The 16,356-nt window shown below is 50.5% G+C and overlaps 1 protein-coding gene across 1 annotated transcript in view; it reads left to right on the top strand.

Annotated features, from left to right (window-relative positions):
* Window positions 1-8,879, top strand: part of CKMT2 (creatine kinase, mitochondrial 2) — a 31,227-nt gene extending 22,348 nt beyond the window's left edge. Inside the window, exons 8-11 of the mRNA XM_050986913.1 lie at window positions 1,020-1,143; window positions 3,710-3,844; window positions 4,206-4,331; window positions 8,663-8,879. Coding sequence (XP_050842870.1) covers window positions 1,020-1,143; window positions 3,710-3,844; window positions 4,206-4,331; window positions 8,663-8,782 — 505 coding nt within the window. The 3' untranslated portion in view covers window positions 8,783-8,879. The remainder of the gene's footprint in view (window positions 1-1,019; window positions 1,144-3,709; window positions 3,845-4,205; window positions 4,332-8,662) is intronic.
* Window positions 8,880-16,356: the final 7,477 nt, after the last annotated feature.

Below are 16,356 nucleotides of genomic sequence, written 5' to 3' on the forward strand. Positions count from 1 at the left end.
TCCTGTCCTTGTCATGGGCTGCAAGACCATTTCCACCAACAGCACTGTCAGCAATGGCACAGTTTAAATGCATGGTCCTGACAGCAGTGGGGACACTTGCTGAACTAAAAGGGGAGGGGAGTTAGGCTAAACTCAGATTTTTTCTAAAACCCTCCCTCAGCATTTGTGCACGACTGAGGAGGAGGTGACTGGGCCTGGCCTGACCCCAGTGTCACGGCACAGGATGTTTTCACCTGCTCAGCATTGCACTGGCCAGCCCCAACTGCAAGAAGAAAAAGGAGATGCAGCAAAAGATCAGCTGAAAGTCAGGCTCTCAGCGATCTTGAACTTTCACTTTCATGTGCCTTAAAGCTGGTGGCATTTCACTGCTGGCACAAATGAGTCTGATCCCATCCATCACCCTCTATGTGCTGTAGGAAGGCAGCAGTAGGAGACTGGCCAAGCAGAGGAAAAGCCAGAAGGGACCCAGCACCTGATAAAGCCAGCTCTGAGTGGGTTTTCAGGGCTTCTGTCCTTTCTGGCTGAGCAGGGTCACTGAGGGATCCCAGACACATCCCTTGAGGGATGCAGACACCCAGTGCTCCCAGGGACACTGGGGTTTGAGGTAGGGGAGAACAAAATTAAATTAAATTAAAAACTGACTAAGTACGCATTACTTGGCTCCCAGCAGCTTGCAGGTGTTTGGGTTTTCTGAAGAGAACCCTTCCCTGAGGACAGAGGGGGCAGAGCTTGGCTTCTCCCTTGGCTGCATGCCCAGCTGTGCTCCTGAGGGAGGGCCACAGCAGCACGATGTGACCAGAAATCTCTCCTCACACTGTGCCCAAGAGCCCAGGAATGCCATAGGGATGCATGAGGGATCCCGTGGTGGAACCAGCCCCAGTCCCTCACTCCAGACAGCAGCTTGATTATGACACCTTTAACATCTCTGCTGCTTGGGAAGACTGATAAAACTAAGGATGCTGACAGTTATTTCTCAGGGCTTGCCTTTTTAAAGATTTTTTTCCTCCCCTCTTGACTAGGCACAACAATGAGAAGACATTTCTCATTTGGATTAATGAAGAGGACCACACCAGGGTGATCTCCATGGAGAAGGGTGGCAACATGAAGCGTGTCTTTGAAAGATTCTGCCGTGGATTAAAAGAGGTAATGTCTCAGTGAGTTCATGATCCCTGCTGCTTCACTGCTGTCACCCCTGCTTACTGTGGTTCCCACTGAGCTGACAGCTCCAGGGGCAATGAAATGAAGTCACATCAGTCCATGCAACAACCCACATCACCACAGCTAAGGCAGGAAACATGGGCAGATGAACAGCTCAGTTGTAGGGGGAAATAAATAAATATCCTCTAGTCGCAGGCCCCCAGCCAGGTGATAGTTAGCATTGACTCCATGATTCTCAGAAGGCTGATCAATCTTTTATTATACTGTACTTATTAAGAAACTCCTTGCCCTTACAGACACAATACAGGTGGTGGCGATTGGTCCTTGAATCCAAACACCATCACCATTGTCTTTGTAAGCAAATCTCCACAACACATTCCACATGTGCACAACAGGTGCAGCAAGTGAAGATAAGAATTGTTTCTCATTCTTTTCTCTGATCTTCTCACAGCCTGCCCCAGGACAATGCCTGGGAAAGTTTTGCCTGCTGCTCTTTGTGGCCAGAGAGCTGCTGCCACAATATACCTTTCTTTCCTTTCTTTCCTTTCTTTCCATTTTGTGACTTCAGACTGTGAGAAATCATAAATGAAGCCCCTCATTTGGGTTGTTTGACTTGCTTGATTGAAGACTATTTGGCCCATCCTCCTGGTTATTTCTGAGGCTGGGAGCAGAGTGGAAGCTGCTGAGGTTGTACACAGGACTGAGGGTTTAGGACCCACTACTTTGGGGACTTATGGGGGTTTGTGGTTAAAATACTAAGAACTGATAGTCAGGGCTCGTGGGTATTATTCTGGTATAGATAAGAAAGGCTTCCTGGGAGAGGTGTGGGTTAAAACAGTTTTGCCCAGACAATCTAGGTATGACTCAGGTTGGGTCTGGGCCCAGTGCAGCCCTCTGACTTGCTCTGGCACAAAAAAAAAGTTGATTTCCCAGAGAAATGGAACTTTACTGTGCCCCACAAGGAATCGTAGAATGGGTTGGGTTAGGGTTAGGGTTTGCAGGGGGTTTTGGGGCACAGAAAAACAAAGCCATCTGATTTATACTCTGCTGGCAAGGTGGTTACTGAGAGTTTCCAGGGTGGGTTTCCTGGCACACCTATGAGAGTCAGCAGTTCACAGGTGGTGGCCCAGGAGACACAGCCCCCAGGTTTTGTCCCCAGCTTTGCCTCTGCTGTTGAGCTGAGCTCATGCCAGCCTGTGGACATGGGCATGGAAAGTGGTGGGGCAGCTTTGGGAGCTGTGCCCTCAGCAGGTGTCTGGGGCAGAAAATCAGGTCTAGTTTCCCACCATCCATTGTGTTACCCTCACAAAAGACAGAAATTATCTAATGAGAGCAATTTATTCTGTATCCTCCTGCAGACCTGAAGTATTCAGCTATATTCATAGGAGTCCTGTGAGCATGAGCTGGTTGATGCATTCAGTTCTCCTCAGGGGGAAATGAGAACTCAGCTGAAATGGTGTTGGGTTTGCACAAGCACAGATGGGTGAACGGAGTAGCAGGTTATTCAAAGGGCAGTAGATCCTTGTGATTTTCCTCCTGGTAGTCATTCCACTCTCCTGTCAATTCTGGTCAGAGACCTACTAATGAGAAGTCTTATCCACAAGCTGTGTTGTCTCCTTCTAATGGAAGTGTGGCACTTAGAGGCCAAATGCTCTCCTCAAGGAGTCATGACATCAGCTAGAGAACTACACAAAACTTGGGCTCAGCTCCCTCTGTTTGCTTCGTAGTGTTTGAGTCCTTTGGGGTCCCGTGTTTCAAACTTGGTTCAAAATTACTGAGTTATAAACAAATGGCAAAAGTTACAACTCTTGAGTGAAGATGGGGCTCCATGGGCCAAGGCTTTACCAAAACACCACAACAGGGAGTTCTCTGGGGAAGTGACCAAAAGCCTGCAAGATAATTTCTTGGATAATACTTTTTTCTGATCCATAGATGCAGCAACTGAGAGGTGTTTTAAAAACTTTGATTCCATTTTCAGTCTCATTTGAAGGGTGGGACAGCACAGATGTTGTAATTCACTCCATCACAATCAGAAATTAACAATTTCCTAATTACAGCACACTGTGAGTGTTTCTTGGCCTGTCAGCCTCACCCACACCATGCTGCAGATGCCCTAAAGGCAATAATCTGCAATCTCCCCTCGTGGGTCCCACTGCAGTGCATCTCTCACAGCTCTGTTTCTCCAAGGTGTGCAGTCCCATCTGCAAGGCCACCCTGTGAAACTTGTTTCCAGCTGCATTTCTCTCTCAGCAGTGTCTGTCCATTCCACGGCATTTCGGAGTCAGCACTTCTTGTCTCAGAGTTTGCACACGGATGCACACTGTGAGAGCCTTCTGTCAGGATCTGAGAACTCTCTATAAATCCATTTCCCACATTATTAGTCATGAGAAGACGGTGAAGAAATCCTTGTGGAACCTGATGAGTGCAAACATTTGTATCACACCCCGAGCAGACTGCACCCTGGTGTAAATTCCTGCCACTCCACGGGTACCTGACCATCTCAGACACTTGTAAATCTGCCCCTTTTTGTTGTCTTTCTGTGCCCACCCAGGTGGAAAGGCTGATCAAGGAGCGGGGCTGGGAGTTCATGTGGAACGAGCGCCTGGGCTACGTGCTGACCTGTCCCTCCAACCTGGGCACGGGGCTGCGTGCAGGAGTCCACGTCAAGCTGCCCAGGCTCAGCAAGGTACACGGCACTGAAACGGGACAGAAGGGACATAAAGGTGACATGGTTAAATGTGACATGAGCCAGCGCTCCTGGGGGGTGAAGGAGCAGAGGAGAAATGACAGCTTATGGCAGCTGCACATTAAAAGGATGTGTGTAACAAGGTCTGGGCATAGTGCACTAAAGGAGCATGCTGCAGTCCTGCAAATTGCTGTGTTTGTTGTGGAAATCAATCTGCTTAGTGGGAAGGCCCAAAGAGGGGCTGTAACCAAAGGAGAGAGAGAACTCTCCACCTCTGCCTGTCCTTGTGGCAGTGCTCGAAGGGTCTCAGCATGGCACAGCGGAAGGCACAGTGGGAACTCAGGGCTGTTTCTCCTGACAGGACCCCAGGTTCTCCAAAATCCTGGAGAACCTGCGGCTGCAGAAGCGTGGCACCGGCGGGGTGGACACGGCAGCTGTGGCTGACATCTACGACATCTCCAACCTGGACCGCCTCGGGCGCTCAGAGGTAAGCTGCTCCTCCTGGGCTTTCCTTCTGTGTTTCCCCCTTGCTTTTTAGCTGAGATCTGTACTGACACAGGCCAGTTTCCCTCTGCTGAGGTCAGTGGATCCACAGCAGTTTTCACTGCTCATGAATCTGGCCCAGTGGAAAAGCTCAGTGAAAGGAGAACTGTTAATGTGCATGAAGTGCTCGATAAATGCTCCTGTCCCTGGCAGTGAAAAAACCCAACCCTGAGCAAGCTGCACAAACATGACCATGTGCTGAGGATCAGCATGAGGGTACGCACGAGCTGGAAGGAATCAGAGTCCTAACTCACACAGGGACTCAGGCACTAAAGCAGGACTTGGTGAAGGGTGTTGTGTTCCTTTCACTGCTGAGTCACACACTTCCTCCACAGTTACACAGCAGCACAGTTTCCACCCCACAGTGACTGAGGCGTTGGGGCTGTTTTCACATGTCCTCTGTGGCTCTCAGACAAGAGAGCTGTGTTGTCTTGGTGTGGAAAGCCAGGTGTCTGCTGAGGAGGGCTGGAGCCTCCCTGGAAATGGAAAATCCAAACCCCCTCCCAATGAATTATTGTAATTTTGAAATTAAGGGGCTCTCAGGCAAAGAGATGGGAGCAGGAATAACAGTTCTTTACCAAAAGAAGTATAAATACAAATGCAATAGTACAAGAAAACAAAACAAACCACTGTCAGAGTGAGAGCAGGCCTTGGCATACTGTGTGTCAGGCTGGTGGCACAGTCCCATCCCAGGGTGGCTCAGGGTGGTGGCACAGTCCCATCCCAGGGGGGCTCAGGGTGGTGGCACAGTCCCATCCCAGGGGGGCTCAGGGTGGTGGCACAGTCCCATCCCAGGGTGGTGGCACAGTCCCATCCCAGGGGGGCTCAGGGTGGTGGCACAGTCCCATCCCAGGGGGGCTCAGGGTGGTGGCACAGTCCCATCCCAGGGTGGTGGCACAGTCCCATCCCAGGGGGGCTCAGGGTGGTGGCACAGTCCCATCCCAGGGGGGCTCAGGGTGGTGGCACAGTCCCATCCCAGGGGGGCTCAGCCCTCCTGCAGTGCCAGCTGTGGCTCTGCTGGAGCAGGGATCCTGCACAAGGGGGGAGTTTTCCTCTGCAGCTCCAGGGCTGCTGGAGCAGGGCCTGCTCTCCCTCTGGGAATGCAGGGCAGCAGAAAGCTGCTCCTCTGGGAATGCAGGGGGCAGAGGCTGCTGGGGTGTCCCAAAGCTCAGATTGGATCCAGGTAGGAATGCTTGGCTCCTGCCCTGGGTGGAGCATCTCCCATGGGAGGGTGGGATTTGATCAGCCCTGCAGGGACACTCAGTGGCCATGGACAGAAGGTGATTAATGATGGATGGGCCATGGACAGCAGAGATTCCCTGGAGGGAGGATGGGCTGTGGGAGGGATAAAGAACAGTGCCCCACCTGGGTTTAACAGATGGTGGTGGGATACACACTTCTGTTTACATCTTGCATTGCAACCTAAGACGTGTTTAAAACAGAGACTGAAATCAGGGCAAAGATTTACTAGAGAGCCCTGAGCCTTCCCTGTAGGGCACAGGCTGCAGTGAGATGGGTGCACCTCAGATGTTTGCTGCAAAGCCATTTCAGTGAGAAGGAACATTTGTAGTGCCAGAGAGTGGAAATGACCCTGCAGCCTGGAGCAGCTGCTCCCCTCCCGGCAGCTCAGGTCCCACACCTCATTCCAGCTTCATGCTTAATGATTTTATGAGCCAGAGCAGTTCCTAAGAGCACAGTTAATGAGGATGGGGAGAAACAGCCGTGCCCAGGAGCTGCTTGCTGCTCCTCCCACAGCTCTGCCTGAGACAAACCCCATGGCTGTGGCAGGCTGGATATGCCTTCAGGCTGGTCCTGATGCTGCAGCCCAAGACCTGGGGCCAGCCCCATTCTAGGCAGGTTTTCATAACACAAAAATAACCTGGGATAATGCATCTGGGTGACATCAATGTTAACCCAGCCCACAGTGCCTTCCCTTCCTAGCTCACCTGCCACAGGGACAGCCCAGCCAGGTGACCACTGCTCTCTGATCCAGATGTGCCTCTGAATGTCCCCACAGACAGATGTCTGGAAACTTCAAACACTGAAGTTTAACGCAGGCATCTGTGCTCCTTTGGATCTAGAATGAAATAAGTAACAGGAAACAAAAATAAGTAAGAGTGAAATGCTATTAAGCTGTATTATTTGCCAAAACAGCCTGTGACAAACACATCTATTAACACCTGAGACACCATCATGTCTGTTTCATATTAAAGTAACATTAGTAATAAAAAACAGGATTACACAGCATGGTGAATTGAGTCCTGCTGACAGACAGCCTAAGCCTACACGTTTTTGCTTATATGAAAGTTCCACTGAAGTCAGTGATGCCTTCTACAGCAAGGATCCAAAGGATTAAGGCAACAGATGAGACACAAGCCCCACCCTGGAGATTCTGAAATCTAAATAAGACAAGACATACTCAAGGGGATAAGAAAAGTTTTATTACAGGATAAATTTTTTCAGTACCTTATTAAATAAATTCCATTATGTGGTAAATGTGTTTGCAGAACTGAATTATGCTCCCAAAGGTGCAAGATAAAACTGTTTGTATTCCTGCTCTGTTTCAGTTACTGGTCAATGCAAACTTAATATGAAATTTGTTTTCTTATGGAGGCTGCAAATTCAGACCTCTGAATTCCCAACACAGCTAGTCTGTAAAGACAATAAAATAAACTGCTAAGCCCCTGAAATGCTTTATAGTAAAAACAAATCCCTTGAAAATCAGCAACTGCCACAATAAAGAGACAATGGGATTTAGTCTTCACACTTGGTTTCAACAAGCCAGTTATTAAAGGTTGCTAATGAACCTTTTAATGGAGATTAAGAAAGACCAGCTTTATCTTGCTGCCTCACAGTGCCACAGGGTCTGTGGTCCTTAAATGTCACCTGTCTGCTGGGGACAGGGCCCCTTGTATTCTCCAGCAATTTTGAAACAGGTTATGAAGACACCACCACCCCTGCCATACAGAATTAGGAATTTTGGTGCTGCTCTGGGCCTGGAGCAAATCCCACCCCTGGCAGTGTCACTCTGATGCATTGGAGTGGCTGCCTAGAAGAGGGGCTAGGCAAGATTAAGAGAATAAAAGCAGGTATTTATTAAAGGCCTTCACCAGGTACAGTTTGGGCTGTAAAAGCCTCCTATGGACTACACCCAAGGTGGCTGATGGTCACGAGTTTTTCATAAAGGTAAAAGTTTGGTCCATTTGCATTTTAGGGGTTAATCCTCCAATTACAGCTTCAGGTAATGAAGTAATTTTCTCCAGGTGCGCCCCCCTCAATTCACTGTTGTTTGCATCTGAGACAATAAGGTGTCCTTGGGTTTCAGGCCTAGAAAGGAATTGTTTTATCTGAATAAAATGGGAAAACAGTAGGGAAAACAGGGTATGGAGTTTAGAATTTTACACTAAAGCAGTACAGGATCTGAAAAATATAAAACCTAAATGCCAAGGCAATAACTGAGGAGCTGGGAGCAAAGCAGTGCTGGGTGCAGGATGAGCCCTGAGCTGTGTGCTGAGCCTGGCAGGCTGCTGCACCCCACAGGGCCATGGCCATCATCAGGGGAAGGGCACAGCTCAGCTTTGTGAGCCCCCTCAGGCACTGTCCATGTCCCTGCCCTCCTGCCAGTCCCAGACACATCAAGGACACCCACCCTGAGCCCCCAGCAGCACTCAGGGCTGGTGTGAACCAGGGCTACAAGCCTCCTTCATATGCTCCTTGCACCAGCATCCCTCCCAGTCCACTTCCATGTCCCTGTGCTCACACATCCTGCAAGCAGGGGGTGTTCTGGCTTGGGAGCTGGGGAGACACAGCAAAGACTTCAGTGCTTCTTCAGGCACTGCCTGGCAAGGCTGAACACTCACAGCTGCTCTGTGCCCTCACCCTTGTGCAGAGTGGGGAACAGTGGGCCAGGCATCCCCGCTCAGCAACACCCTGCACCCTCTCAGGGCTCATGTTTGAAACAGGTCCCTCAGCTCCTGCCTGAACACTTTATACAGGGGCTTCTGCCTGGCTGGTTTGTTCTTGTGGGAGCACAGTTTGGTGGAAATAGCTGTGGGGACCTAACTGAAAGTTTCTGCTGCTCAGGGCAAACAGGAGAAGGAAATTACTGTGGCTTTGCACAGCGTGCACTCCCTGAGCTGGAGGAGGTGTGGTGCCTGTGACCCTCCTCACTTCCAGCTTTGTCTGTGGTGGTGACAGCACAAGCCAACTTCCCACTCTTCTATTAACAGATGGGCTAAACCCTCTGCTACTACAATTTTCCTCTTGCTGCTGTAGGTGGAGCTGGTCCAGATTGTCATCGACGGGGTCAATTACCTGGTTGACTGCGAGAAGAAACTGGAAAGAGGCCAAGACATCAAGGTGCCACCCCCCCTGCCTCAGTTTGGCAGGAGATGAAGTTGCTGGTGAAGGCCGCAGCTGAGGGCAAATGTGGCTGCCATTCTGATGGAAAGGCACCCCTGTACATCTCTGTATAAATGCATTGTGTAATAAAACACTGCCTGACACCTGAGGTCTCCTCCATGCCTGGCTGCGCTGGCACAAAGTGGTCTGGGTGCAGCTTTATTGGGGTGCAGCCATACAACAACCTTGGGACGCTCTTTTTTGGGGGACTGCTTTCCTTTCTTGGCTGGTGATAAAAAAAAGTACCACTTCAGCTGTGCAAAAAGCACAGATCTCTAATTCTATGCAGCACTTGCACTTCTGGACATATTTACAATGCCTCCTGTAAGCATCCTGCTCATTTCTGCCCTGTGCCCTTGGGTTGCAGCAGCCTGGCCCAAAACCCAGCAGGCAAATCAGTTTGCTGATATTCTGCATCTCACCTAAAACTGCCCAGCTCCAGTCCCCTCCTGCAGCTCTCAGCTTCAGAAGTAACAGGGTTTGCCTCAGCTGCCACTCCCCAGAGTCCCTGAGGATGTGCTGCCACTCCGAGGGACATCTCCGTGGTCTCCATGGTCCCTGTGCTCAGCAGCACAGCGGAAAGGAAAAAACCAGCAAGTGCTGACAATCCCACTGATTGCTTCTCTTTTGCATATGGAAACACAGCGTTTCAGAGCCAGAACACCAGCTCCCAGGCAGGTCCCTGGGTGAGTCATATCTGCAGAGCTGTGGCTGGATGGCTGGCCCATAACTGGCTACAGACTTCTAAAAGTCACAATTGGAAGCTAATTGAGAGCTAGATGGTGAATTAGCTGCTCTTGAAAATCAGCAGCAGGGTGTGCTCAGAAGGAGGGCAGCTGAGTGCAGAGCAGGCTGGAGCTTCCATGTGATTACTGCTACTTCCTCATCTATGCTGGGTGCATTCCCTAGCATTTTGCTGCTGGCTTTCCAAATGGTGGTTAATAATAGTAATTCTGGGGGAGGGAATCAGACTATTGCTGATTTTACATAGACAAATAAGCCAAACTGGAAAGGCTTCACTGTTAGCCCTCCAAAACTCTCAGCTCAACACAAAATCCAGCTGAGGCCCAAGTGTCCTCAGATTTTAGCCTGTATTTTGCTTTTCTCCTGCTGACTTGCCAACTGCTGATGGGCAGCAGCACAATGTCCAGCAGGCTGCCCCTTGCTAACAACAATCCTGAGGGGCTGGTGTGCGGCTGATGGCTCTTTCAGTGCCTTTAGCAGCCTGCAGGATGAGGTGCATCACTCACCAGCCAGTCCACTGATGGTACCACATAGGAGCTGGAGAGCAGGGCTGCTCTTCAGACAGTGTTTCACAGTGCAAATGGGCTGCTGGAAACCTCGTGGGGTCCAGCAGAGGCACAGCCTGGCAGGAGAAGGTTAAGAGGGTTTAATGATGCCCACCACTGTCTGCAGCAGGGGAACACAGGCTCAAGGCTCTCCTTGGGGGTGCAGAGTGACAGGACAGGAGGCAACAGCCTCAGGATGAGACACTGGGAATTCCTGTTAATTATTAGAGAGGGCTTCTGCCCTGTGAAGGTGGTCAAATGTTGGAACAGACCCAGAGATGCCCAGAACTCAGGGAGCAAGGTTCTGATCCCCACTGAGGCTGGGGTGGGACTGGTGGGTGTTTTGGGATAGAATCCCTCCAGAGCCCCAGCCTACATAAAGGTGTGATTCCTGGCTGAAACAACCACTGGAAAATGCCTGAGATGAGCAAATAACCCAGAGCAATGCCCTGGCCATCCCGTGCTCTGACCAGACAGGGAATTGTGAGTCTGCACAAAACAGGGACACCCAGGTATGACTTACCCCCTGCTCTGCTCCAAGTGTGGCATTCTCTGTATTGCTGGCTTCCAAGCATGTCCCTCACAACCAAAATACTCCTCCTCACACGGATTATTTTCCAAAGGGTTGCTGTCAAACACATTTTCCACTCCCGTGACCTTTCTCTCTGTCCATGATCTCTGTACAGCCAGCAAGAGCAACTCAGCTGCTTCACATGAATGGTGTGCTTTCATTCTTCATGCCACAGTGCTAATAATATTTTAAATTAAACTTGGACAGTGACAAGTCAATGCAGGATGTCTTTGCTCAGTCCTACTCCCTCATGACAATGCTCAGGGCAGTTTTCTGTGTGCTTGGAGCCTATTCTCCCCTGAGTGGAGCCCAGCCTGGGGATGAGGTGTGGGGAGCAGGGTCTGTGCCCCTCAGGGCCTTCAGGGGCAGCTGGAAGGTGGCTGCTCTGCTCCACAGGGATATGTTCAGGAGAATGAACTCATCCTTGTGGAGCAGAGCAGCATGTACCATGCACAGTTTGTTTCCTGCTGCTCCTTGAATGCTGCAGCAGGGAACAAACAACCTGAAAGGCTGTGTGCCCACACAAAGAAAGAAAAGCATACAGATAATGACTCAACAAGTAAATATTAAAGGTTCAAAAGCTGGGTTTGTGCACTAACTCTTGACATAAAATGCTACTTCTTGTTTCTCATATTTATTTTCTCCACGCCACAAGTACTGCACTGCTGAGACCCTTTTATGCCAACAAAACTCTGCTGATAGACTCTGATTCTCTATAAATCTTTGAAATTTATTTGATTAAGTGCCCCAGGAGCTATGTGCCGTGCCTCAAGCACTTCTCTAATGCTCTTGACAAAGCAACTAAGGATCAGCAGAAATAATCTCTCAGGTCAAGTTCCATCAAAGCCCAAATGCATCAAAGCCCACCTGTGCTCCATTAGGAAGTTCATGAAGGGTGAGAACTGGGCAGGAATTTCCCATTACAAGACCAGAGAAAACAAGCACTTTAGATAAGATATTGGGAATTAGGAATTGTTCCCTGGCAGGGTGGGCAGGCCCTGGCACAGGGTGCCCAGAGCAGCTGGGGCTGCCCCTGGATCCCTGGCAGTGCCCAAGGCCAGGCTGGACACTGGGACAGTGGGAGGTGTCCCTGCCATGGCAGGGGTGGCAGTGGATGGGATTTAGGGTCCCTCCCAACCCAAACCAGTCTGTGAAGTCTGTAACTACAGCAGGAGTACCTGATCTCACATGTGACACTTCACACCTGAAATCCTTGGCTGCCCCAAGAACAAGTGACAATGGGCTCTGCAGGTTCATGACTCTGTCACTCCCACAGGATCCACACTCACCTGAGCATGCCTGATATAATGATTCTCTGGAAACACCAAAACCAGAAGGGAGCAGATGACATCAGGAATGACTTACAGCTGATATTTATATGCAGAATTGCTTTACAAATGAGATTCACTGGAATGCAATTTAAGAGCTGCATGCTCATCTCTCTCCTGCAATGCCTCTTACAGTCTGCCTGCAGCCTAAGGTTTAACTAAAAGATTGAAGACTTAAACAGTCACTTCTTTTGCTGCAAAAATGCCTGTGGGAAACACCAAAATGCACTGCATATGGCACAGAAGTCCTACCAAGCCAAATCTCCCAAGAGTCACCTGCTGCCCAGCCTAGTGCTGATGACTGACATCACATTTTTAATTCACTCTAAATTGCTACACAAAAATATTGAGCTCCTAATGAGAAAATATCAGTTATATTACAGTAATAAGTCTATCAGTAAACAAGGGTAATGTAAGTTTGTTGGTTTTTTTTTATCTACCCACTGTTCAGGGAACTTAGGTGGACCCAGCAGAGAGGGGAAAAAAAGCTGATAAATTATGCCAGTTAATTTTTAGCTATTTATGTCTATTCTGTTTTGAATATGCTGTAAGTTTTCAGTGTACACCTTTAAGAAGTATCTGTCTTAGCTCTCATTCTCTCATTCCAGTTTTACGTTCTGCTTTCTGAACCAGCATTTGGGCTTTGAAATTACTGATAATCTACCTGGTACCTGGCCATACCTGCATAAACTACTGGCATATTTTTTAAAAAGTATTTGTATTTATTTTTATTTTGCTGTAGAAATGAGGAATTTATCCTTTTTTTGACCAAGAGGAATATAAAAAATTAGTAAGACTGAAAAGACTAGAGCACCCTCCCTTGTTGATCCCTCTGCAAGGAATCTGTACCTCTGCTGCTGCCTGCAGTATCAGCCTGATCCTTCTCCTTTTCTCTGTGAAATGCAGCAGTTTTCCAAAGTACAGCCAGTCCTGCAGGAAAGGATTGTATCCAAACACAGGAGGATAACCCACTCCTCTTTGCTCATCCATACCTTCCACCCTAGAACTGACAGCTTGGTGATCTGAAGACACAAGCGAAGTGCTGTGGAAATCCAGTTTAAATTCATTCATCTCCTCACTGTGAGTTTCTGGAAAGAACAACATTGCATTCTCCCGTGAGAGAACAGTGTTTCCTGCTCAACAGGTAGCCACCAAAGCTAAAACCAGGGGAAAGTCTTGTGCTGTCCTGACAGTGAATGTCTAACATTCCAACTTGAGCCAGTTCCTCAGACTGTCATTTTGATACAAGAATAACAAACAGCAGCTTTGCAGGGGAAAACAGCCAAATAAAATAACTGACCACAGACCTTAACCTTCAAAGGCTTCAGTCCACCCAGGCACTTAAACATTTCCCTGAATGTAAACCAATAAACATCTGAGTTGATCCAGCAACAACAGTCAACGGAGCAACTTATTTAAATATTGTTAAATATTTGTACAGCCTGGTAGAAATGACATCCAGTGCTGGCCAGCTGAGCAGGCTCACTGAAGGGGATGCTGCCCTGGCTGTAGCCATCAAAATTCACAAATATTTAAGTTTAAATATAGCACAGGTAATCATTTAAAACTGAAAAGAAAGCAGAGCAGTAAATGCTGAGAAATCTGTTCATCTTATGGAGAATAAATCAAAGTGAACCACCTGCACAGGAGTCTAAGATTATTGCAGATGTAACAGAATTTAAGAGGGAACAGGGTCTAATTTTCCTTTCTCTCCTCAGGCTTACATTCAAAGTAAAAAAACCAGGAAAATGTCACCCTGACACTGCCAAGTAGTATGAACTACCCAAACCATACAGGCAAAAAAGTGCTAAAGTGGTTCCCCTTTAGCAGAAAAAACCTCCTTTTTGGGATATGAGAATTATGAATGTATGAACACTGTGCTGTGTTCGGACAGTTACTACCTGTTTCTTAGGAAAATTTAAAAAAAAAAATTAAAAAAATTTTTAAAAAGAAGTTATAATTATTTGCATTGCTGCTGTCTTGCTCACAACTCACCTGGTGCCCAGGTACAGGGGAGCTTCCAGCCCAGTAATGTCAACCTGGAACAAATCCCAAACCAGTGCAAATTTAAGCAGGTGTGGCCCCTGCCAAATCAGTGATATTTGAGGTAAATACTGTCTGACTGATTGAGCAGGAAGGTGTTAAATACCCTTTTCCACTGCCTGCAGAGCTGGATCTAAAGGGTGCCTGATCCTGCCCAGACACACACATAAAATTCCAGGCTGGTAGAGACAGAACAGCACATTTAGGACTTTATCAAAGTAAAAAGAAAGCAAGTTGCAGGAGCAACGGGGACCTCATGCTGTGGCTGAGCTGTAACTACACCAGCAAAGGAGGTGGTTTTAATTTTAAGAAGACCTACTGGACCCTTCTGGTTGTATTTCCTGGCTTTCATAAGTTGTTATTTTTGTCTGCAGTCAGGGCTAATTGCTCTCAAACGCGTGCTCGCCCCGCCAGGCAGCGGTGCAGTGTAGAAAACTCTTTGTGCACAACTCCCTCTAGTGGGCTCAAAACCCCGGAAAATCGGCAAAATCCGCGAATTCCTCTAGCGAGAGACGCAAGTGCTCGGGATAACTACTAGAGGAAGTGTAATATTCTTTATATATGTTTTATATAGTGTACGTACAATGCATAAACTTTATAACACCAACCAGGAAGCGTCATGGGGATCCAGTGACGTGCTAAAAACACAAGACTGCAGCAGCCTGACTTGGGCCAAGGGGGAAGAATTACATGGGTCAAATAATGGCTCATAAACGTTAATTTCAGCTGCTGAGTGGCCTCCTCCGAGAACACAGCCAGGGATTTACCTGGTCACCCCTCACTGTCCCCAGGTGAGACCCCACCTGCAGAGCTGCCCAGCCTTGGAGGAGCCCTGGGGCTGTTGTGGGGCAGGGCCGGAACCCCAAACCCTGAGCTGGGCTGGGACCCCAAACCCTGAGCTGGGCTGGGACCCCAAACCCTGAGCTGGGCTGGGCTGGGACCCCAAACCCTGGGCTGGGCTGGGACCCCCAAACCCTGGGCTGGGCTGGGACCCCAAACCCTGAGCTGGGCTGGGCCGGGACCCCAAACCCTGGGCTGGGCCGGGACCCCAAACCCTGGGCTGGGCTGGGACCCCAAACCCTGAGCTGGGCTGGGACCCCAAACCCTGGGCTGGGCTGGGACCCCAAACCCTGAGCTGGGCTGGGCTGGGACCCCAAACCCTGGGCTGGGCTGGGAACCCAAACCCTGGGCTGGGCTGGGACCCCAAACCCTGAGCTGGGCTGGGACCCCAAACCCTGAGCTGGGCTGGGACCCCAAACCCTGAGCTGGGCTGGGCTGGGACCCCAAACCCTGGGCTGGACTGGGCTGGGACCCCAAACCCTGAGCTGGGCTGGGCTGGGACCCCAAACCCTGGGCTGGGCTGGGACCCCAAACCCTGAGCTGGGCTGGGACCCCAAACTTGTCCTGAGCTGGGCTGGGACCCCAACCCCTGGGCTGGGCTGGGACCCCAAACCCTGGGCTGGGCTGGGCTGGGATCCCAAACCCTGGGCTGGGCTGGGATCCCAAACCCTGGGCTGGGCTGGGACCCCAAACCCTGAGCTGGGCTGGGACCCCAAACCCTGGGCTGGGCTGGGACCCCAAACCCTGAGCTGGGCTGGGACCCCAAACCCTGAGCTGGGCTGGGACCCCAAACCTTGTGCTGAGCTGGGCTGGGACCCCAAACCCTGGGCTGGGCCGGGCCCAGAGCCCAGAGCCCCGTGCTGGGCTGGGCCCAGCGTGGGCAGCAGGGCAGGGGGGATTCTGCCCCTCTGCCCCTCGGTCAGAGCCACCTGCAGAGCTGCCCCAGCCCTGGGCCAGCCCAGGAAGGAGCTGGAGCTGCTGCAGCCAGGCCAGAGGAGGCTCCAGGATGGGCAGAGGGATGGATGGAGCAGCTCTGCTGGCAGCCAAGGCTGGCACAGCTGGCACTGCTCCCCCGGGCAGGAGAAGCTTTGGGCTGAGCTCAGGGTGGCCTCGCAGGGCCTGAAGGGGCTGCAGCAAAGAGGGACAGAGACAATTGCCAAGGGCTGCAGGGACAGCCCCAGGGAATGGCTCCCAGGGCCAGAGGGCAGGGCTGGCTGGGACCTTGGCACTGAGGAATTGTTCCCTGGCAGGGTGGGCAGGCCCTGGATCCCTGGCAGTGCCCAAGGCCAGCCTGGACACTGGGGCAGGGGAAGGTGTGCCTGCCATGGCGGGTTCCCCACAGCCCCTCACGCACCGGACAGTGGGGCAGGGGAAGGTGCCCCTGCCATGGCGGGTTCCCCACAGCCCCTCACACACCGCCTCCTGCCCAGCTCCCCGCTCCGCCTGTCCCGGCTCCCGCTCCTCCTCTTCCTCCTCCTCTTCCCGTCCGTCATCAGC

This window comes from Serinus canaria, chromosome Z (assembly GCF_022539315.1).
Source record: "Serinus canaria isolate serCan28SL12 chromosome Z, serCan2020, whole genome shotgun sequence".
Taxonomy (NCBI): Eukaryota; Metazoa; Chordata; class Aves; order Passeriformes; family Fringillidae; genus Serinus; species Serinus canaria.